The following is a 22,724-nucleotide window of genomic DNA, read 5'->3' as shown; positions in this document are numbered from 1 at the left end:
GAGTGGGCCTCCTATGGAATAACTTATTTGGCTTTAATGCCATTATCAGGTTAAAATATCCTGATAATAAGTTCATTCTAAAAACATTCAACTCTGGTCATGCCTATTGATATTTCCAAATGAAATCCCATCTGTGAAAGTTGGTGTGTATATTCAGTATACCATTCAACATGTCAGGTACTCAAGGTGGCATACTGCACTGCAGTATCATATTTGTGCACTAAGACATCACAATAAAACATGATATGTACATTAAGATATGCCTCAGTGAAGACTGAACATATTGCTTGCTATACCGGAGCCCATTTACTGCGGGGAAGGGAAGATATGTGATATTTACAGATAGGCCTATTGAACTTTATATAAATTATCCAGTAGCCATCTGATGGCAATGAAATACTAGATAATTAATGTGACAGATGGCTAAAGACCTGAATGTAAAAGGAACTGAGCAAAAAGGAGAGCTATGCCCTAAGCGAAAGGCAAGGACAAACTGCCTTGATGGTGGGAAGAGTTTAACATTGCAGGATGTCCTCTAACGCAAAACTGGAAGGCCACAGCTAGACCAGGCCTACGTCCCGAGATCGTCCCGGGATCATCCCTGTGCATCCAAATAACACACAGGGGATCCCAGGAGCAGGCAGGGACGACCCCTCCATTTGCCTGGGATAATCCTTAGGTCTAGCTAAGGCCGAAACGTTCAGCCAGCTGGTGGCAATAGAATAGGTTACTGAAGTTGAAATGTTGAGGAAAGCTACACTCTTATTTCCAAAGTTGTTAGGCAACAATTACACCCAACATGAAAATACCATTTCAACCAGCTTCCATGCAGTGACCACAATTTATGAAACAACTTTAAATGTTTATACTATTCCTCCACAGTAACAGAACAAAACTCTAATCTACTTACCTCTAGTTCAAGGCGAGAAGAGAGATTGAGCAGACTACTCCAGTTTTTAACTTCTCCAGAAAATGAAGACTTTGCTAAAAGCATTGGCACTGTTTTGTGCCCAACCCCAGCTTCAACAGTTATAATAACAGTTTCAATTCTCATTTGCAGTGTCTCTCCTGTAGGAACCAACTCAGTTACAGAAGCAGGATCTTTATTTTCATTCGACTCTTCAAGAAACCACATATTCAGATTTTTAACATTCTTCTTATCCCAAAGGTCTGGAGATACTGGGCTAATGTCTTTTTCGGCTGTCTCTTGAGTTGGGAAAAGTGCTGATGTTATGGTTAAGACTGTATTTATGATAATAGGTGACACCTGAATTAAAAAAGAAGTTTACCTTCAGTAAGTGGTGACATCAGAGCTTTAAAATAAAGATTACTTGCAACTGAAAATTATGTATCTCTAATGAATTAGTAAATAAAGAAATCATTGCATATTAGATAAAATGAAATAGAAGTATTGCTTGAACTAGGCGTTTATCTTATTTCCAAACACAATTAACCAGCCAGAGAGCTTCAGCTATTGGGCGGTATAAAAATGAAATAAATAAATAAGTGCTGTTTTTGAGATGTTTGCTAGAGCCCTGCTTTCAGTACTTTCGTCTTCAGAGTGTGCAATTGGTTGCATGAGAATAGGTGTGTGTGACAATGGGTAAAAGCCCTCTTGATGTAGTCACTAGAGTGCATCAGGAGGCACAAAGAAGCCAATTTACCAGGTGATTCCTTAATATTAGGAAGACTATTATAAATTGTAAAAAGACTATTGACAATTGTAAAAAATATAGTACCATGCTTCAAATAGGCCCATAAAACTAAAAATACCACATGTATTCCTTAAACTAACAAAGACACACAAACGTTTAATCTACCTTAATTGTTATGGACTTAATTGACAGATCAGCTTTCTGAGGATCGTCACCTGACTGCATCATATCAAAGACGAGGTCACAGGGCTGCAATATCTAGATACAAATCACAATCAATTGAATATAAATATGAATCTGCTTATTAAATCTGTTAAACATACATAAAGGGTTAAATTCAGACTAAGGTCATAGCTAGACGGGGCGATATCCCGGTGTTCGCCCCGGGATCGTCCCTGTGCGTCCAAATGATGCACAGGGCATCCCGGGAGCAGGGAGGGATGATCCCTCCCTTGACCCGGGATATCACCCTACAGTTCTAGCCTGCTTTTTCCGCGGTCTCGGGCTGACCCTGAGACCACGGAACGTGTGGTCACGTGTCGTGGTTTGTCCTGGCTCCTTGTGAGTAACTGCAAGGAGCCAGAAGCCGGGCTCAGGAGCTCTGTGCTCATCAGGGGTGGAGTGGAGAGAGCGGGGAAATTAATTTCTTTTAAAAAAACCGCACACCTCACCTTCTGCACAAGAGTGCTAATGCGCTCCTTCTTCTTTAAAAAACAAAACAAAAATGGCAGGCACGATGTTGCGCGCCGTATGTAAACCAGGGCTACGATCTCACGATCATAAAATCGTGAGATTGCTTCCCTACGACCCCCCCCCTTGTCTAGCGGAGGCCTTAGTCATACCTACTTCATCATAACTATCTTCTGCCCCACTGAAATGGGACCAAAGTTAGTTATAATTTAAATAATCTACTCTAGATTACTTAGTGCCTTAAACTACCTTATCGTTGTTGGAATACTAAATCACTAAATCTGGATCCAGTCCCACTGATTTCATTTGCACTTGAATGGCAATGTGCAGGAGTACATTTCCATCTTAGATATCTTACCGTAGTAATATTGCCTTTTCTCCTATCTGGAAGAAATGGGCAGGCTTTCACTTTTATATCTTTAACAGCAGCAGTCATTTTATACATTTCTGGACCATTTTTCATGGAGACTTCACATTGTGCTGTAGCCACCAGTGCAGGAGCATCATCTCTCGTTAAATCAGCCACAAACACAATCTCAGGATTTTTAACGACAACGTTTATTTCCATTGTGGATGCCGGTTGTACAGGAACTAAAAATGCAGTATTTATAGTCATTAAAAATTTTATACACAATTAATCCCATTTTACTGTACAATTATTAATGGCGCCCACAAATGGGTCCCCAACGTGATACCTGTGGGACCTTATAATTAAAAAAAAAAAAAAAAACGTTTTCCCCCCATTTTTAAAATGGATTTGTATGAAATGCATACAACAATCTAGCAATTATACATGGATTTCAATAAAAGTGGACCAAATATCCAAATAAGTAACCATTTGAAGGTGGTATCTGTATTCCACTCATTTAACTGTTGAAATTATTGTAACCCATTGCATTATAGGAGTTGAGCGTTTATCCTTCCAGTATTGTTATATTACTCTTTCAGCTGTCAAAAGGGTGCAGAAAAGAAAATCCATTTATGCTGACCATTTATTAATTCCCATGAAGGAGGTAAATAATGTAAAAGAGTGTGTAATTAAAGACTGCTCCAGTACAAAATTTATCTATGTAATAATCTCCTCCCACAAAAAAACAATTACTGGGCATTGCGAAAACATGTTTAAAACAATAATTGCTGCATTGCACCACCATCAATTAGCCTAATTTACAATCCCTTATTAGACTTTGCGGTGGCCAATAGATATAAAAGAAAAGTTTTGCTGAATAGACACAGCCTAAGATCCATTGATGTGACAGGTATATGCCAAAGCAGCAATTCACTGATTAGGAAGTTTGTCGTGGTGTGAACAGTATGGTCTCAAATTCCCAAATGTGTCCTACAGGTCCAAAAGGTTGGAGACATCTGACCGATGGTGAAGCTTTTCCTTATGTAATTATTGCCTTAAGAGGCAATAATTTTGCCCTTAGAGTTGTGTCATGCTGCTCACAGCATGGGCTCTTTTAGGTTAATTATGTTTTATTGTTCTCTACTTGATTATTTTAATTATGTATTGCTTTAGAAGCTTTTAGTTGCTAAAAGGTGTTACAAGTGTGGGAATTATGATTGTCACTAGATTTTAAAATCTTTAGTTCATTAATTGTATGTGTTTTAATCAATTTTAATATAAATACATGTGAATAAAGGGGTAAGGTATCATGTAACAGTACTTCACTGAAGTTAACATATATCTAAATTATATCTTCAAACCGCAAGTTGAAAGAGGAATCATAAAAGGTGCTGTATGCAGACAGACAGCAGAGGCCTTAGCTAGACCTAAGGTTTATCCCAGGCAAATGGAGGGGTCGTCCCTGCCTGCTCCAGGGATCACCTGTGTGTCATTTAGATGCACAGGGATGACCCCAGGATGATCCCGGGATATAGGCCTGGTCTAGCCATGGCCCCAGACTACAACCATACAATGAAGTTAGAGTTATTCACTCTGCTTCTACAATTTATTGGTCCCAGCTACTGACCTTGTTCCCTTACAGGTAAAGTTTGCTTGAAGTTTCTCTCTGCAGCTGCACTTTCAGCAGTAGCTTTAAGAAATACATCTGCAACAGTAAGCAGAAACTCTATGCTAGCACAGAGATATGTCTCCTGAACAACTGTGTCAAGAACAGTGGCGCCATCTCTCCCCTGCTTATAACTTATATCCATCATCACTTTCTTTTCGGATCCATGTTTCATTTCTATCATTCTGAAAGACAAGTTAGTAGAATAATGTAATTTGAAAACCATTACTTGCCTAATAGTGACTTTTAAAGACTATTTGCTTATAATCTTCAACATCTTTATTCTTAGCTATCAAATTGCAGTAAAATAATATGACTTTGTTTATCAAACTTACTCCTCTGCTGTCAACAGACCAACCATTCTATAAATCAGAGATGGGCAAGATGTAGCAGCAAAAAGAAAAAGGAAAAAGGGGTTCCTACACATAAAAATCATGCTTTTAGCACTACAAAGCACTAAGAGTCAAATTTAGCTTGAAAACAAGCTAAATTTAACCCTTTCAGCGATAAAGCAACACAGAGCAATTTGTCACCAAATTTCAGAAGCAAACTACACATTTTTGAGGGACACCCCCCCCACAGACTATGCCCCACATGGGATAGTCCAGACCTCCTGCAGTAGCCCACCCCTGCAACAAAGATTTCAAGTAACCACTTCTAAAAATGTACTGTTTCCTATCCCTCTTAGTCCCCCCCCCTTTCACACTTCCTCTTGACATTTCCTTTAATAATTCCAAACCTCTCACATTTACTGGTAAAGAAAATAAACAGTTTTAAACATTTGGCCAGGATCCAAAGAGCTTCATTAGGCATGCTCAAGAAGTTGGGTGGGCCCCATGGAATTTCTGTCTCTTTTCATTTGTACAGTAGATCTCCATATATGAATACAAATGAAATTCTCAATAGTTTGAGAAAGACAGGTCAGGTCCCTTGGGTATGCATAATTACGCAATTCTGTGTATCCAATTCAGAGAAGTTGGGGATACATGTTTTAGTAATCTACAGGATCAACTACTGGAACAAATTTACACAGAACTGCCATTAAATATTGTTCAAAGCAAACTGCCACAGTCGGGCTTTCTTCAGGGCCAGGTAGTTCAGAAAGACAGATTATTTAACCTGTATCTGATGTTGTGGTGTGATGCCAGGAGGAACACAGCACCCTCCTGCTCACATGGGTTCCTAGAAGGATGACACAAGCTCATATAACCGCATATATGAAACACCACGGTGCAAATGAGGTTGGGCTGTCTGTCTACACAGATGCTCACGAAGTCTGTCAATTACTGTCTTTCTTCTTCTGTGCAGTCATACATTTGATGATGTGTGCCAGCCCTTGCACAAGCTGTCACACTAGAGAGATATGCGTCAAAGGAAGAATTGCCCAGTTCGCTACTGAATGCTGAGATGGTCACAAGATGGACTTTAACTGAAGGGGTAGCAAGGCCAGTGGATTTCAGATGAGTTGCATATAGAAGAACAATGTGAAGTGAAGCTGAGAAGTATACAACAAGAAACCTTTCAATTTAGCTAATTCTTTTAAGTAGAGGGCTTCTGTGACTTGAACAGGATAGTGAGATGGTTGCCCAAAACACATGACAAGACTGGATCCTCCATACTGGCAGCTACAGAGAGAAGAGAGTATGATGGAGAACTTGACCATGTGACTGTGAGAGTGGGTGTCAAAGAACAGGCAGGTTCTTCAAAGATCAGCTGAAGACAGCTGAAGAAGGGCCAGAAATCTGATTTGGGAAGGACATCAAAGGACAATGAGGATAACTCTAAGAAAGATAGTCAGATTTTGTACATAGCTCTCGGTATCAAAACAACAGGAGAGAAGAGGAAAAACAGACTCTGTCTGTGTGCCCTACTCTGCTGCTGAACATAGCTATGACAAAGGGAAATTAAGTCAAGGGAAATTAAGTGTAGATACTTGCTGCTCAGACTCCACTCATAAACTATCACTGCTAAGCTAAACAAGTCCACCAATTTATTGGTGAGCCTTCCACAAGTATAACTGTTGGGGTGATGTTATGAGAAATGCACCATTCCCAGTGGGCATGCGAGAATGCCTAAACTCCTGGAACCCATTCCTCCTCACTGACTGATGTAGTAAATTACAACAGAGAATACAATTCCAATCTGTACTATCAGCAAGAAATCTCCGGAAGAAAGGATATCAGAGCCTTGCAGATGGGTAAGAGTCCTAGAACACTAATGTGGAGCAAGTGCTCTCTTTGATTCATGTGCCACTGACCCTCAGCCTGTAATACTGCATGGCCCAGCCATAACTGGAAGCATCATTAGTGTCCGTGACAGAGGGATCCATCAGATTCATGCCACCATTCTATACTTTTTTAAATCCACTTCGGTACTGTGCCAGGTCTGGTACATTTATTACAAAATCAGTGGTGGGCATTCACATTATAGAAACAATAGATTAAGAGAATAAAAACAATGAAGGAAACAACCAGAAGTATTCAGATGGCACCAATTAGTAAAGATGTAGCAACTTATCTAATATTGCTGTTACTGGATTATTTACTGGCAATTATATTGACAGGAAACTGAATTATCAATGAATGATACTGAAATTTTATTAAATATATAAAATTAAATTAAATAATATTAGTGAAAAAGTCATATTACCTCACTGTGGAATCTGAAAGTTTCTGGAAGAGAGAGTGAGGAAAGAGGGACAAAAGAAAGGACCATGTACGACAAATAAAGGGGACTGGGAAGGATGAAAAGGAGAAATATATATATATATTCAAGTATATTATAATAATTACAATACAAAAAAAGTTATGAATACACATAAAGAACATAAGATGAGCCATACTGGATTAGACCAAACACCTATCCAATTCAGTATTCTATTTGCACGGTGGCCAACCAGATCACCATAGAAAACCCACAAGCAGGACCTGAGTGCAATCGCACCCTCCCTAGCGTTCCCTAGCAAATGGCAAAGACCTGAGTTAATATATAACTATCATAACTAGAAACTGTTGATAACCTCATCCTCCATGAATTATTTGTTTAATCTACTGTTACAGTTGTCCAAATTGGTGGCCATAACTACATTTTGTGGCAACAAATTCCATACTTTAACTATGCGCTATGGGAAGAAGTTCTTCTTTTTATTTGTCCTGAATCTTCTACCATTCAGCTTCATGGAATTACCCCACGCTCTAGTATTATGAAAGAACAAATAAAGCTCCTTTACACATGTTTTAGATCACATTCAATATTCACAATCAGACTTGATAGAACTGACAGTAGCACTTGACCCAAAATTCTACTTGACCCAAAATTCACTGTTCTGTTTTTAAAAGAAATAACCACCTTGGTGTAGCATTCTGGACTGTCTGTCGTTTATCATCTAAAGTGCAGTTTGTTAACCGGACTGAGGCATTCATTGATCCATCTGACAACATTTTGACAGCTGTCGATATTAACAACAATTTAAATTCTGCAAGTTTCAGACGACCATCTCGTTCATCCTGAGCTTGAAGCTGCTTTGAAAAGAAAAGACACAGTTTAAATTAGTCAGAATTAAATAAGTACAATGTTTTTGCAATGTGCACATTCTATCACTATGATCAGATTCTGAGCTTGATTAGAAAGTCATTTATTTATTTATTTATTACATTTATATACCACCCCACAGCCGAAGCTCTTTAGGAGGTTTACAAGATTCTAAAGAATCTTGAAAGAAGGGAGCTCATTCATTAGTGCTGTTCTGCAAACCTGTGCAAGCACTAGTAGAAAATTTTTTACAACAAAATATTTGGAGCTGCATCACAGCGTACCCCCAATTATATATTTTTATATAAGGTGCATATTGGTCTCCAATGGAAAACAAGCCTTAATGGCTGAAGCAGGACAAGTTACTTACCTGTAATTATAGTTCTTTGAGTGGTCATCTATACAATCACACATATAGGTTCTGTGCCAGCCCAGAGCCTTTAGCCCCTCCTGCCCCCCCTCCTGCACATGACCGAAGGGTGGTACTCCCACCTTTCCCCATAGTTTCTCCAAGGGTACCATAAACAAAGGAACTGGTACAAGCAAATGGACACCTGTAGTGGGGCCGGTGGGAGGGTTGTATGATTGCACAGACAACTACTCAAAGAACTACAGTTACAGGCAAGCAACCTGTCCTTCTTCTTCATGGTCTCTGTGCATCACATATGGGTCATGGAACCCCTCAGTAGAGTCCAATAATGCTTTAGCTTCAAAGGACAGGTGAAACTGTTCCTATTTAGCCAGACCTTTGGCCGCCTTGAGGCCCAGTATTGGGTAAAAGGCAGGATACAAATAATAATAATAATAATAATAATAATAATAATAATAATAATAATGATGGTTGGATCATTTTATTGTTTCACAAAGATTCTGGAGATCTAATTTACTCACTTATTTAGAATAGCTGGCCTTTTGGATCAAATTGTATGTATTAGTTTTCAGTTTATCTCCATTTTTAAGTGATGCATTTCAGAATGCTTTGTTAACTGCCTCAAACCTGTTGACACAATTGCCCACAAACATCCTCTCCCAGGATGCAGAGCCTAAATGACTTGGTTTTCTGAGGAGCTGAAGGAAATAAAAGACTAGATGACCCGAGTAAAGGTGGAGAAAAACTTAGGTTAGAGTCCTATTCTGTGGCAGCAAAGTTTTCCTTTTCTGCCTCTATTGTGTCAGCACAGTAGAGACAGTGGTTAAAGGGCTCCTACATTCTGCCCCCAAATGTGTTGAAAAGGAATAATCTGAATTGCTATGACTTTGCTGACAAAACCACTCAGATTCACTGACTTGGACTTTACATGGTGAATAAAGATTCTGATAAGATAAATAAGGTAGCTACTTGTCCAATTTTGATAGCTAGATTTTAGTTTGTTCAGCTTGAGGAGGTGGACAAATTGTGTGGAGGATTTAAGCCAACCAATGTTCCTGAGACCCATATCTGTCTTAGCTTATAACATCTGCCAGAGGGGTGGGGGTGGCCAATTGGGTGGTGAAAATTGTTTATGCCTCCCAGAAAGAGGGCCATATTCTGGCTTCTCTAAAGGAGGCCATGGTAAAGTCTCTAGTAAAGAAGCATTCACTGGCTCCTATGAACCTTAATAATTATTGGCCAGCTTCAAATCTTCCTTTTTAAAGTGAGATCTTAGCCTGTTTTTGAACCTTGTATTGTGAAAATGGATCTTTAAGTGCTTTGTACCTCTAATGCAGTCCTTAGTGTTAAGACTCTATGATTGTTTTTGGACTGTTCCTGAACTTGAGCCATGGATTGTTAACAGATTTGTAACTCCTAAAGATTAATTGCCGTGACTTCTAACGTGTCATCTGATTTGCCTTTGAATACAACTAAGTCACTGAATCGATGTCTCTGTTCATCCTGTCCTAAGGTGAGGAAGTTAGGCCCTTTTTGGACAGTCTTGGAGCAGGTAGTGGCCCCACTACTCCAAGGCCACAGCTAGACCTAAGGTTTATCCTGGGATCATCCAGGGTTCGCCCCTGCCTGAGCACTGGATCCCCTGTGTGTCACCTAGATGAACAGGTTTGACCCCTGGATGATCCAGGGATAAACCTTAGGTCTAGCTACGGCCCAAGTTCTGATTATCTGGATCCTTTTCAATTTGGGTTCAGACCTGGTTTGGGGATGGAAATAGCCCTGGCTGATGACCTAAATCGGGAATGAGACAGGGGAAGTGTATCCCCATTGGTTCTGCTGGACCTCTCGGTGGTATTTGATATATTGATCATGGAATCTTTCTATGACACTTGGCTGATATGAGATTTGGAGGCACTGTGTTGTGGTAGTTCCAGTCTTAACTGGCTGAGAGTTCCCAGAAGGTGTTCCTCATTCCTGTGGTCATTGGCCTATGGGTTTCTGCCCCCTGCTTTTTAACATATACATGAAGCCAATGGGAGAGGTCATCTGGAGTTTTACAGCTCATCACTATGTTGATGATACCCAGCTCTATCTATATATTAAAATATGTTTTACATTTTTGTATTTTTATGTTAATCTTTGTATTTTTGATTGTACATCACCTTGAGCACACACACAAAATATACGTACTGCAAATGCTCAGTAATTATTACATTCTTAAGTAACTGCACAGAATGGACATGGTCATCCAAACTAACAGTGATGGGTGCAATAGACACAGATTAGTCAGAAAACAGCTTATACTGGGTTGGTTCAGACAATCACAGAGGGAGAAGAAGCCATCGTGGCTTCTCCCTCCACCTCTATGTGCACAACTGCCATTTGCATTATTCCTCACACTGCAGCCCAGATTGGCATGTTGTCTGAATCTCATGAGCAGCGTGGCAGGGAGAGGGCCTTTGTATCCACCCGATAACCTCTACTGTACATTGTGGGCTGAAGAATGGGTATGATGCCTTCCCTGCCATGCAGCACGGGTTCAGACAACATGCCAATCTGCGCTGCAGTTCAGGTAATAATGCAAATGGTGGTCATGTCTGCAGCAAGTGCGGGGGCGGGGAGCAGCCACAATGGCTTCTTCCCCCACTGCGATCGACTGAACTGTGTGACTTTCTCATAAAAATGCTAATAGAATTTAGCTCCTTCAAAAACCAAAAAAGAACAGAACATCTTTTTTCATAATAGGTACAAGCACTTGTTCAGGTAGATGAACAGTGGAATAAAAATCTAGTTCTCCACTGGTAAGCACCTAGTCACCACTTAAGCACAGAGTCCTTGACAGAACTTTCCCCCCAGGGCTAACTAGGTTTGAATAAATAGAAGTCTCCTTTCTTGTCTGATTAGTCACACTGTAATACTGAGGAATAATAGTAAGCTTGCCCAAAAAATCCAGATAAATAAATGTATTGCGTTTATTTTATAGAAAATGATGTATTTTCCTTACCTGGTTGGAATTTGGACTGTACAACACTAGGGTCAGGGAATCAAACTGGAAGTCCAATTTTAGTGTTGTTTTAACCTTAGCAGACGAATGCATTTCCACCACAGCAGATGTCACCACTGTTATTCCAGCTTTAACAGTTAGAGGAATTAATATTATAAGGCATTATTATAAGAAAAAAGGCTATACATGTTTCATGCATTATTTTAACCAAAGCAAGTAGCTTGCCACACCCAAAGTTGTGAAGTCTGTGAGACATAAGTACATGTGGGAATTTAGGCAACTTTTTTAAAAAAAATATAGGCTTATAAATGTTTGGATTAATCTATAGAGCTAAAGTACAGCTCTTGAGGTTATTTTCCTACATTAAACAGAATGATCAGATCATTAAAAAGGAAGGTAATAATGAATTTCAAAAATGCTGCTCAAGACAAACAGGAGTAAGTTTCTTTGTACTATAAATATAATACAATCTGTCCATATATAGCAAAACAGTCGTAGCTGTCGACATATTTACAGGATCTTGTATTCTACAAAAAAAGAGACTATAATCATTTATATAGAAAAACTACGTAGAACAAGACCCAGCAGTGCATATACATTATATTCTACCTAAGATAGTAATTTAAATGTATTTTCCTCACACAAACATCCTAATTTCACATGAAATGTTCATATATAATAAATTAATAGTTTATATAGCTATTAATTTGAGGGTTTTTTCTAGTGGAAAGATATAATTGGACTTTAGTTTAAGATGACAAAACACATACCTCCAGAATATTGGGAAACACTTGCAGCTCCACTATGGATGCTTAGAACATCTTTTTTTTCTGGTACGGGTGCTGGAGGGCCAGAATTATCTCCTAAATTTTCATTCAGGGTCCTCAAGATAGTAGTTATGTCATCCTGACTAAGAATCAGCTTTGAAAAGAAGTTAATAATAACAACAATATTATTTGAGTTTGAGTGTGTATGGCAGAATCGAACACTACAGGTCCACTGGATGGCATAATCTCTTATTGTAAAACTTATTATCACTTTAGTTCCTGGATACTTTTAAAAATAGCTTCTCAGGATAGCCAAGCAGACAGGTTGTATGTTTATTTTCTTTTTTAATATATCTTCTGTTTCCTCCCTTACCTTATGTTTAGTTAATCTGCAATTAAACATGTTGGTTCTTAATCTGGCTTTTTGTGTGTGTTTCTGACCAAGACCTAAGAGATGGAATTACTCTCCCTATAGTGTAAGTACTTGGAAATGTTACCCAGGGTTTAGATCGAGATCTGGAGGAGAGGGGTAGGATATTGTGTGAACGTGACCCAGGATAGGAAAAGATGGATTGAAATATCATGATTCTTTATTTTGAGTCATATAAATGTGAAGTTTGGAAGACTTGATCATTTTTGCTTATGCCCCATATAGGAAAAGCTTATTTAAAGTGATTATTTTGGTGTTCTTTGGGTTAGATCCAAACATTCTGTCCAATAAACAGATGGAGGGAATTCTTCCATTCACATAAGAAAGCTTTGAATCCAACCAGCCTCCTAGGACACTCTATAACTGTCTTTATAACTGGCCATTCTTGAGCAAATGAACTTCAAAGGATGACTACAACATGAAACTGCTTGAATTACAGTTAATCAAGAGGTTCAATTCTATCTCCTGTGACTTAAATTGGGATAAAGATTTTTTTAAAAAAATTACACTACTTATATTAGTTTAACCATGCTAGGACATCCATGCCAACACCAACAACTCTTTTGTGGATAGCTACTCTTAAAAGTGTCACACTCTGTACTTTCTGCATTTCATTGCACCTGATCTCACTGTTTACTTCTTTCCCCTCCCCACAACCTTGTGTAGATGTTCCTCAGGATAACACTTCATATATCTGATGGAGTGGACTTTGATCCACAAAAGCTTATGCCAAAATAGATGTGTGAGTTTTTAAGGTGCCATGAGACTCTGGTGCTTTCATGAATTATATCAAGGGTGGGAAACTCTTTCAGCCCAAGGGCCAAATTCAATTTTGGAGAAGCTGCATTCCAATGGTGGGAGGAGCCAAAGGAAAAAGGGTGTGGATAAAAATACAAATCAAAATGCTTAGTGCTCTTACTGCCAGTAACTAAGCATTAAGAGAAGCATTGCAACCTTTTAGAATGGGGGGCAGGAGGGGGGAATGCCGAGAAACTGTCAAACTACCAGGGGTTGTAGGAAAGGGATGAGGCCAGAGAAGGGGGCGTAGCCATCTGTGAAACCTTGGAGGGTTATATTGGGATCCCAGGAGGCTATTTTTGAGATCCTAGGAGGCATATTTGGTCCTTGTGACTGAAGTTTCCCACCACTGAATTGCTGATAAGTCGTGAGATGTGAGAAGCAAGGGGTTATTTGAAAGACAAGGACAAAATGTATTTTGTTCCTTTTCTTGACAGTAATTGCAGCAACTATGTTAAAGTACCTGCACATTTTGACTACCTACGTTCAAGTACCATGCAGAATTAAGTTCAAAATTTCGAAAACACTTTCTAAATCGAGAACTTACATTCATTGGTTTCAGACGTCCAGATATTTTAATGTCAGGAATTTCATGGTACCAGAGAGCAGCCAAGTTGCGTTCAACAGTAACTTCAAGATTCAATGGCTGCAATAGCTGTACTTCATTTTGTAGTAAGCCATTCACGCTACTTGATCTGTAAATCAAAATGGAAAATATTTATAATCCAATCATAGCTCACAAGAGTGCAGTTACAATGGATGTAAGCGGGCTCACAATTGCATCTTTAATAAAATGCAACATTAAGAAGGAAATATTTTGTACCTGTAGATACTGTATAGAGAGTAATATATTCTATGACCTGTTTTCACACATCAGATACAATTCATGGGTTGTTTAACCCAGTAATTGTGAAGATGAGAGGAGCATGTGAGCCATGTGCTTGTTGTTTCTGTTTATAATTTACAACCCAGGAACAACCCATTCCTTGGTTGTTTCATGACGTCTAAACCCAGAACTCTAGATTGTTTATGGGTTAAACAAACCAGAGTTAACCCAACAATTGCATGGAGAAGAAGGAAAAAAGACAGCTCAGGAACCAGTTCTTAAATATACAGTTTTTATCACAAACAGCTGGGATGTTCAGTTTGCCTGATGTAATAGCTGCCAGCTAGGTCACAGTTGAGACGAGCCAAAGGCAGCCTGTCTCTCAGCAAAGACAATGAAATAGCCTTACTTCTCTCCTCTCCCTATGCTCTTCAGCCTGATGGAATGACTGGTGAAAATAAAACAGAGACCCTCAGACACATCTAATTTATGCCAAATCTGCTCCTGTGTATGGGGTGGTTTAAGACAGAACTCTGGTAAGAAAAATATTGTGCCCTGTGGAACATGGAATTAACTTTGAGTTTGGCTTAACGACCACCTTATATGTATGGAAAATGCATAGTTGTGCTCTGAGAGAGCTCCTAGCTCCAAGACATATCTAGCTGGCATGATGGCCACAAGGAACGCTGTTTAAAAAAACAAATGGCCATGGGTTCAAAAGGAAAACCTGTAAGAGCTGTTAGTACCCAAATTAGGTAGCAAATCTATGGATTTCTAGGGAGTAAAGTAGTGCCACCTCCTTGTAGTGATGGTGTGGAGACACTTCCTTTCACAACACAGAATACTATTCAGAGCTGCTACTTGATATTTAATGGTAACCATGACAAGCAAGTTAACGAGAAAACCCTCACTCAGACCACTTTCCTCCTTCCTATTCGAGCAAATTGTTAGGACTGAATCCCAATATATGTGTTGGGCTGACAAAATGTTTAGACTGGCCCACGATTGTCATGGCAGTCATGATGTCCTGAGCCACTCCAGGCAAAGTCAGCTTACCATGAACATTGAGGTCCCCCAAATCACAAAAATAATTTTTGTGAACCGCCCAGAGAGCTTTGGCTATTGGGCGGTATAAAAATGTAATAAATAAATAAATAAATAAATAAATCTGTCCTGCGAATCCAACATGAGAGAATTTTATCTTTTAAAGTGCAACATAAATTACCAAAAGCTAACTTTTTTGTTTGGTTTATATACATAATATGGTATATACTGGCAGCAATTGCAAAGAACCTTTTCAACAATGTTGTTCATTCTAACAACTAAATTTAGGTAAATTACCTACAAAAACATCTTTAAATTACCTGTACAACTTTAGTTCACTCAGTGTGACATGCATATTGTCAAGAACAGGTGGGATGTTATATCGAAGCTTAGTTTTAACAAGCAAAAATTCATTCTTTACAGTGATCAAACCAAAATCAGCAACCAGAACATCAGTAGATATTGCTGACTGTGGGATTATGACAACAGGTGCTTTAATATTAATGTCCAATGCCATTCGAGAACTTTGCTGAGCCAATTCCTTTACACCAGTAGCTGCTTTCTCAGCAGCCTGAACCGTAGCTTCAGTAATTGCTTCCTTCGCTGTCTGAAAATTGTTTACAAATGCCTGGAAAAATGGTAAAGAGTACTTCAGTAACAAATGATGAGGACAAACAATCACAGGAATATCTCATTAACATATCAGTGTTAAATGTTAATTCGTTATGTATTCCAAATCAATGCGTTTTCATTCTCTGTTTCTGTCTCACATATATACACTTGAATAAGGAAAAGGGGCTGCAATGTTTAATTTATTAAACTGATTTTAAAAAGTTTAAATCGACTAAAAAGATACCCATGATTAAGTCCATTTTTTAAAATGACTCATTATGATACATCTATGCATCATGAAAGCAGTATGCTTCATGCTTCTGATCTAAATTTAACAATATAAAATGAAATCAACACAGTGACGAAATTTTAGTTGTTTAATATATTAATCAGTGGCAGCTCTGGATGGAAAAATACTTGTGAGTATAGAGCAAATCTGTGTCTCTAGACAACCACTTTAACTGTAAAGGAAAATAAAGTACAAGCATGACAAAAAAAAGGTATTTGAAGCAGTGACAGTGCAAGATGGTGAACCACTGTATGATAAAGGACGGGATACAAATGTTTTAAATAACTAAATAAATAAATATCTTTCATAATTTATGAAAGGAACTAGAGTGCTTATTTGCTTTCTTCTGTAAAACGTTCTCCTTGATCCCAAATAGCAGTAACATCATATTTAATAATGGCTGGAGAAATCCCAGGCACACGGTTCTCCACATTCCTAAGTATCTGATGCTAGAATTGTGGAGGTGGATCCAGAATCGTTCCACCAGCAGAAGAATACCATTTGTGGAACGGGACTTCCCTATCCTCTCCTCTTCATTTCACAAAGGCATATACATCTCAAGCATGATTTTGAAATCTCTACTCTAGTTTGCATAATTCTTTAATTAGCATTAGGATCCAACATAATAAATCTGTTATTTAATAAGGTTCTACAGTTTATTGTTTAGTTTTAAGAATATGGGTTGTAAAAACAAATGTGGTAATTCTAATGGAAAGCTCTCCCTGATCTCCCAACATAGAATAAACAGGAATCAGTTTTTCTTCAACAAAACTATCTATGTACTTGCTACATTTTCTAAAACAAAGAGGAAAGTGTTTCAACTTACCAAAATAGCAGAAACAAATTTGTTGACAAAAACAATTTGAATGCACCCTACAGTTAAACAAATTTGGCTGTCAACAGCATTCATATTTGTGTAAGAAATATCATCTGTAGCATACATGTATGTCACCATTTTGAAACTGAAGACTTCTTTTCCAGTAATGTAGAGAGCCTTAAAACAGAAAAAATGGTGCTTATTTTTGATAACCATTTTGATAACCAAGGTAATTGTACAGTTTTGTGTATAAAAATAAAGACCATGGGTCGGATCCTTTCTGTTCATGAAAGGGCCGTGGATGCAGATAAGGCTTCCACAACCAGATGTGTTGGGGGAAGGATAATTTGTTCCATTTTGGCCCCTGCAGTCACCTCCCACTTACCCTCCAGACCAGATTTTCAAGCAGCACAATAAGAAGCTGGGGGAGGGTGGGGAGGCGACGAGTGCCCTAGTCCATGGTCCAACCCTATTTCTTTTCTCTCGACAATACAGGGTATAATCTAATGTATATGCTGCATGCATACACTGAAGTTCAAGTTAATGGACCTTTGTTACCTAATATATACCCAGAACCTGCACTGAGCAAGAGGGAATATAAAGCATGATTTAAAGCAACTGCTATTAAATCAGGTCCAGACCAAATATTGAAATTGCAAATACTATGTTTTCTGTAGAGAGCCTAGCAAACAATTGGCATTCCCAGCTAGCAGACATCAACACTTTAAAATGAACATCCATACCTTTTTATATAGTGCTGCCTCATCACAATCCACAATAATTATATTCTTCAACTTAGCTGATATTTCAGTTGTTTCTTTCTTCATCATTACCTGGCTATCAAGACCTAAATATAACAGTATTAATCAATACACCTAACATGACATAATCTTCAAAGTACTTGCTCGACTGCAGGGGTAGGCAATCTTTTTGGACCACCTGTGACATATTTGACAAGTTGAGAAACTATCCTAGGCACCACCATGAAATGGCTGCCATGGGAAGTGTGGCTATACTCACAGGCACACACAATAGAGAAGTAAACTACCTAAAATATTTGAATACAAAGCAGAAGTGGAGGCTGAGCCTCAACAATAAAACAACTTCTTTGAACCCACTGTTTTCATTACCAAGAGAAAAATGGACATTTTCTTACTGTGAATCTCTGTTCTTTGAGCATCAGAGGGCATTCTGCACCTCAGGGGATGGCATTCTCCCAGAGCAAGTATGCAGGGTCTATTTCTAGATCTTTGCCTCTCCAGGGGAAGGAGATGTCCTGCTTCCCAGACTGGATTGAAAAAGCAAGAGTGCCCCTCAGCCCCTACTGTAGGAATCAATTCCAGCCATGATAAACCTTCCACAGATGACCTAACAGTAACATAAATTATAAATGATAATGAAGAGACGGTGAACAACAGTCTGCAAAGATGCACATACCTAATAATAAACTGACATACAACAAGACACCTGAAGACCTTATCTACTTCTTCCACATGTAGGATGCTATCAGAAGCTTCTGACTGAAAAACTTGACTGATCCTGGAAAGGAGAAGTAGGCAGAATGCCCTTCATGACGTTCAGAGAACAGAAATTCACAGTAAGAAAATTTCCATTTTCTCCTAAGCCTCACAGAGGGCATTCCACACCTCAGGCTATACCAGGGCAATACAACCAGGTGGGCTTCCAAGGATCATACCAACCGACACTACAGGGTTATGTAAAAGTTTTGGTCGAAGGCCACTGATTCAGAAGCAAACTTGTTGATATTCTAGTGTTTTGAAAATATATGTACTGAAGTTCATGTGGGTGCTTTGAAAATATCCTCAATGGGAAAATTCCCCTTAAATATGGTGGAGGTAGCCACCCCTCAGAGTGAGTGTGCTGTAATCCCCTCAGGCGGACATCTAACACCAATAAGTATGAATGATGCATTCCCTCAATCACCTGGAGATGCTGGAAGGAGAAATGTTACTTCCCTGAAAACCCACAATCAGAGCCTTCTCCAAAGCCCTGTCCAAATAAAACCTCTTGGCCATGCCACCTCCAATGAAATACTAATGCCTAGTATTTCATTGCACTGAAACCTTGAGAAGAAGAGGGGAATATAAGTATTTTGTGGGCTTCCAAACAGCTCCAGAATTGGACAGCAAAGTATTGATTGTGCAAACAAGAACATGGCTTTCCATGACCTCATGCTGCAATTCCTGCAACACCAGTTTCACTGCCTGAAATTCCAACCAATTTATATTCCTTCAAGCCTCCAAAACCAAACAGGTCCCTTGAGTCATCTTCCCATCCAGATGAGCCACCCATTTAAAGAGACTGGCATCAGTTGTGCCCATGGTCTGATTGGATGTATCCAGACTGACCCTTTCAGAAAGTCTACCGACCGGCATCTACCACTTCAGCTCCTGCTTGACTTGAACTGGTATGGATATCCTCATGTGAATGTGATTGGCAATTTTTTTATTTTTTATTTATTGCATTTTTATACCGCCCAATAGTGTTAGGAAGTGGAACCTTCTGTAACTCCTGGAAATGGAGCCTGGAGAACCATGAGCTTGGCTAGTGTCATGAGGTTTGAGGAATCTGTGGCTACATGGAAGTTGTGAGCTGTTAAAATTTGCTCTGCTGACAGAAACACCTGGAACTGTGAGATATCAAGTACCAGCTCCAACTGCTGCATTTGGAGTAAGGAGAGCTTTGCCATGTTCACCCTGAAACCATGTCCCTTCAGGCTGGAAAGAGTCCTTGGATGTCCATCAGGAATTTCTGTTGGGATGTGGCCTTTATTGGGATGTCACCTAGGTATCGATAAAGAAAAAGACCCTGGATCCGCAAGAATGTGACCAAGGGGTTTACTAGAACCTTCATGAAAACTCAGTTGGCTGAGGTGAATCCAAAGGAAAGTGGTCAATAGTGAATCAGAAGTGGGGATATTTTTTATGTTTCTGCCTGATTGGAATATGAAGCTAGGCTTCTATCAGTGCTAAGAAATTTGGGCAATGAAACACTGCCATTATGGATTTGAGTATTTCCATTTTGAAGTGTTTTGTTCACAGACGTTAGTTTAGCTATTTTAGATGTGTCTGTGATCCAGTGATCTGATGTAGTCTGGAACCAGATATAGTATAGTCCAAGCACCATCCCCCAATGGATACCTGAGTAGTCCTAGCATCATGCTGATGTAATTTTCTTTGTCTCCTTGTTGAATCTATTGGCAGGCAATTGTTGGGTCTTCTATCTGTGGGCTTGAAACCTCTGCTCTACTGGGGTCGTGATCTATTAGGAGGAGTAAAAGGATTCTGATGGCTGCTTGTTATTCCAAAAGGCTTTTTCCTTATCCTTAGTCTCCACAAGAAAAGCTTGTCCCCAACAAGGGCATGACTAACTGGGATGCAGGATCCACATCCCTTTTGAATAAGCATGTTTCTCCTGAGTGTGTTAACAACCACTGTCTACTGCCAAACTGAATGGTGTCCAATTAAGAGTTTGCCAAGAAGGCTGTTGAAAGGGATATCTTCTTGAGTCTGTCTTTGACCTGTTTGGGGATAGGTGAAGCACAGTCAAAAAAGGAATTAGCTGCAGAAGTGCTGAATGCTGAATCCTCAAATGTGATTTCTTGGGCCCTTCTTCCCCATTTGTTGGGATCACTGCAGAAGAAGAAAGGGCCGCCACAGAAGCATCCACTGTGGGCACTTGGAGCACATCCACAACTGCAAGTGATGGAGAATAAAGCTTTCTAGCCAGCCTGTGAGTTGATTTTATTTTTTTTGGACCGGCCCATTCAGATTTCAGTACCTTGTCTAAAGAGAATGGGAAAGGGACACTAAAGGGCTTATCTGGCCCTGAAAGGAAAACCGTACCCACTGAGGTAGAACCCGGGACAGGAGACTCATGTGGCTTGATTTGTACATTTTTTTGTGTTAAGCACCCTGAGTTGTTTCACCAGCAGTGATTGGGAAACATCCTGTGTGAAAAGGTGAGCCTGCTGAGGTAGGGTTTCTACCTCCTCCTCAGACAACTTCCCACATTCTCCTTCTGAAACATTTGACTCCCCAGACTACTCCACTCAGAAATGTGCATTCTCCCTGGATTGTTTGTCTTTTCCTTTACCTCTAGGCTTGCTTTTGTTCTTACACTTGCATTTTTTGGAACAGTGATGGGGAGAATGGGATGTGGCAGAAGCTGAAGAAGACAAAAGGATGAGAGGACAGGGGGTCTGAGGAAAGCCAGGTGGACACTTTGTGTTTCTGTTTGCCCCTCCCTCTAGCCTTAGACTTCTTCTGTTTGCTTAGTGTTTTTCCTTGAGAAAAGAGACTTTGTACGCTCCCACCCACTTTGCTAGGGACCCTATTATTTCATGGGAAACAAGCCCTTTCATCCAGTCTAAAAACTATGGCAGAGCTTTCTGTCCAGGCCATTGCAGGTCTAGGGTAGGGGTTGCCAAGCTACTCACCCTTGCTGCACTCTGGTGTCCTTCTTGAATTGACGCCAAAGCATAGTCAGAGACATCCTGCTCTCCTGCGCTGAAAACTGAGCTCTCAACTCAGGTCTGCACTGGGTAGCAGTCACATCCCCTCCTAGCTCTGTGATGGGGAGTTGGGACGGACGACATCGCTGTGGCAGCTTGTGGCCTGCCTGGATGAGAAGTGCAGCCTCTGGATCCCTTCACCCCAAGGCTGCATCAAGCCTAGTGCCTTCGAAGGAGCAGTTCCCATGGCTAGAAGCCAGTCCCACTGCAGTCAGTGCTCCATGCCCTTCCCACCCTATAGCTGGGGACAGAAAGCACCAGCCACAAATGCCAACTTTTTTTTCTTTCCTCCTGCTTAGATGTAGTCCTGCCTCATCTGACTATAGCTAAAAGAATGGGAACAGAGGAAAGGGGATGAGAAAGAAAGATTAAAAGAGAGAGAAGATGAGAATAGAGCAATGAAGGAAAAAGCAACAAACTATTTAGAAGTTAATTTGAAGCTCTTGGGAGCTCTAACCAGACCCAAATATTCTGCTCACTAGGCAGGGCCAGTCTGTGGAGCCGGACAGCTCCTCCCGCTGAAAAGGAAAAGATCAAAGAGTGGACCCTGTCTATTTGCTCCAGGAGGAGGCACCATCCTCCGAAGTATGGAATGCCCTCTGTGAGGCTTAGGAGAAACCCATTTCATAGAAGATAAATACTTTCTCTTTCCCAACTCCACCAGCCAACTCATTCCTCTACCCCCCCCCGAATCCCTTTCTCTCTCTCTCTCTTCCCAATTATCTCTGAAACAATCCCAGCTGCCAGTAAGCAAAATGTATTAGTTTTGTTTTAAATTGGAGGTGCAGAGCATCTCAGTGGGCATCAAGAAAGGTGTCCAAGGGTGCAGTGTGCCCATGGGCATTATGTTGCCTACCTCTGCTCTATTGCCTTGTTTTATTCTTACCTTCAACACAAATTTCAGATATCCTGCGTTTTTGTTCTCTCATAAAAATACGTAAACAGGACAGGTCTGCACAAACATGGAGATCACAAACATCTTCATATTTTGACTTTTTTGAAGCTAGGGAAAGTTAAAAAGCAAAAGTTATAACAATAATATGGTTTCCAATTAGAGGGGGTAAACCTTTGCACAAAGACACAGGGTGACACAGAAAGACACAGGAGGAAAGCAGCAAACATAGTAATCTACAAACCAGTTTCATTGTATTTAAAATGTTTTGTGTGATTACTTTTCTCATCCAACTCTAGTTATATAAATAGTGTCCTTAGAGGGTTTTTTTAAGGCATTACAAAGAAATAATGTCTTTCTGCACCTTCCTCAGTGCAATTCTTGACAAAGGCATGGCTACATAATGGGGTGGGGGTGGAGTGGGGTGGGGGTGGAAATGGAAACACCCAA

The 22,724-nt window shown here is 39.8% G+C and overlaps 1 protein-coding gene across 3 annotated transcripts in view; it reads right to left on the bottom strand.

Moving 5' to 3' along the window:
- Window positions 1-22,724, bottom strand: part of VPS13A (vacuolar protein sorting 13 homolog A) — a 135,192-nt gene that overhangs the window by 53,939 nt on the left and 58,529 nt on the right. For 2 of the 3 annotated variants that reach the window (XM_063129359.1, XM_063129360.1), the window contains exons 30-41: window positions 22,269-22,385; window positions 17,592-17,695; window positions 16,858-17,025; window positions 15,451-15,758; window positions 13,808-13,955; window positions 12,036-12,186; window positions 11,266-11,393; window positions 7,709-7,881; window positions 4,322-4,545; window positions 2,704-2,936; window positions 1,821-1,913; window positions 911-1,267 (exon numbers count right to left, since the gene is read on the bottom strand). In XM_063129359.1, coding sequence (XP_062985429.1) covers window positions 911-1,267; window positions 1,821-1,913; window positions 2,704-2,936; window positions 4,322-4,545; window positions 7,709-7,881; window positions 11,266-11,393; window positions 12,036-12,186; window positions 13,808-13,955; window positions 15,451-15,758; window positions 16,858-17,025; window positions 17,592-17,695; window positions 22,269-22,385 — 2,204 coding nt within the window. The remainder of the gene's footprint in view (window positions 1-910; window positions 1,268-1,820; window positions 1,914-2,703; window positions 2,937-4,321; window positions 4,546-7,708; window positions 7,882-11,265; window positions 11,394-12,035; window positions 12,187-13,807; window positions 13,956-15,450; window positions 15,759-16,857; window positions 17,026-17,591; window positions 17,696-22,268; window positions 22,386-22,724) is intronic. The other variant, XM_063129361.1, reaches the window with a different exon arrangement.

Source organism: Elgaria multicarinata, chromosome 6 (genome assembly GCF_023053635.1).
Source record: "Elgaria multicarinata webbii isolate HBS135686 ecotype San Diego chromosome 6, rElgMul1.1.pri, whole genome shotgun sequence".
Classification (NCBI taxonomy): Eukaryota; Metazoa; Chordata; class Lepidosauria; order Squamata; family Anguidae; genus Elgaria; species Elgaria multicarinata.
Note: the sequence above shows the minus strand (reverse complement) of the source record. Positions and strands in the feature narration are given on the sequence as shown.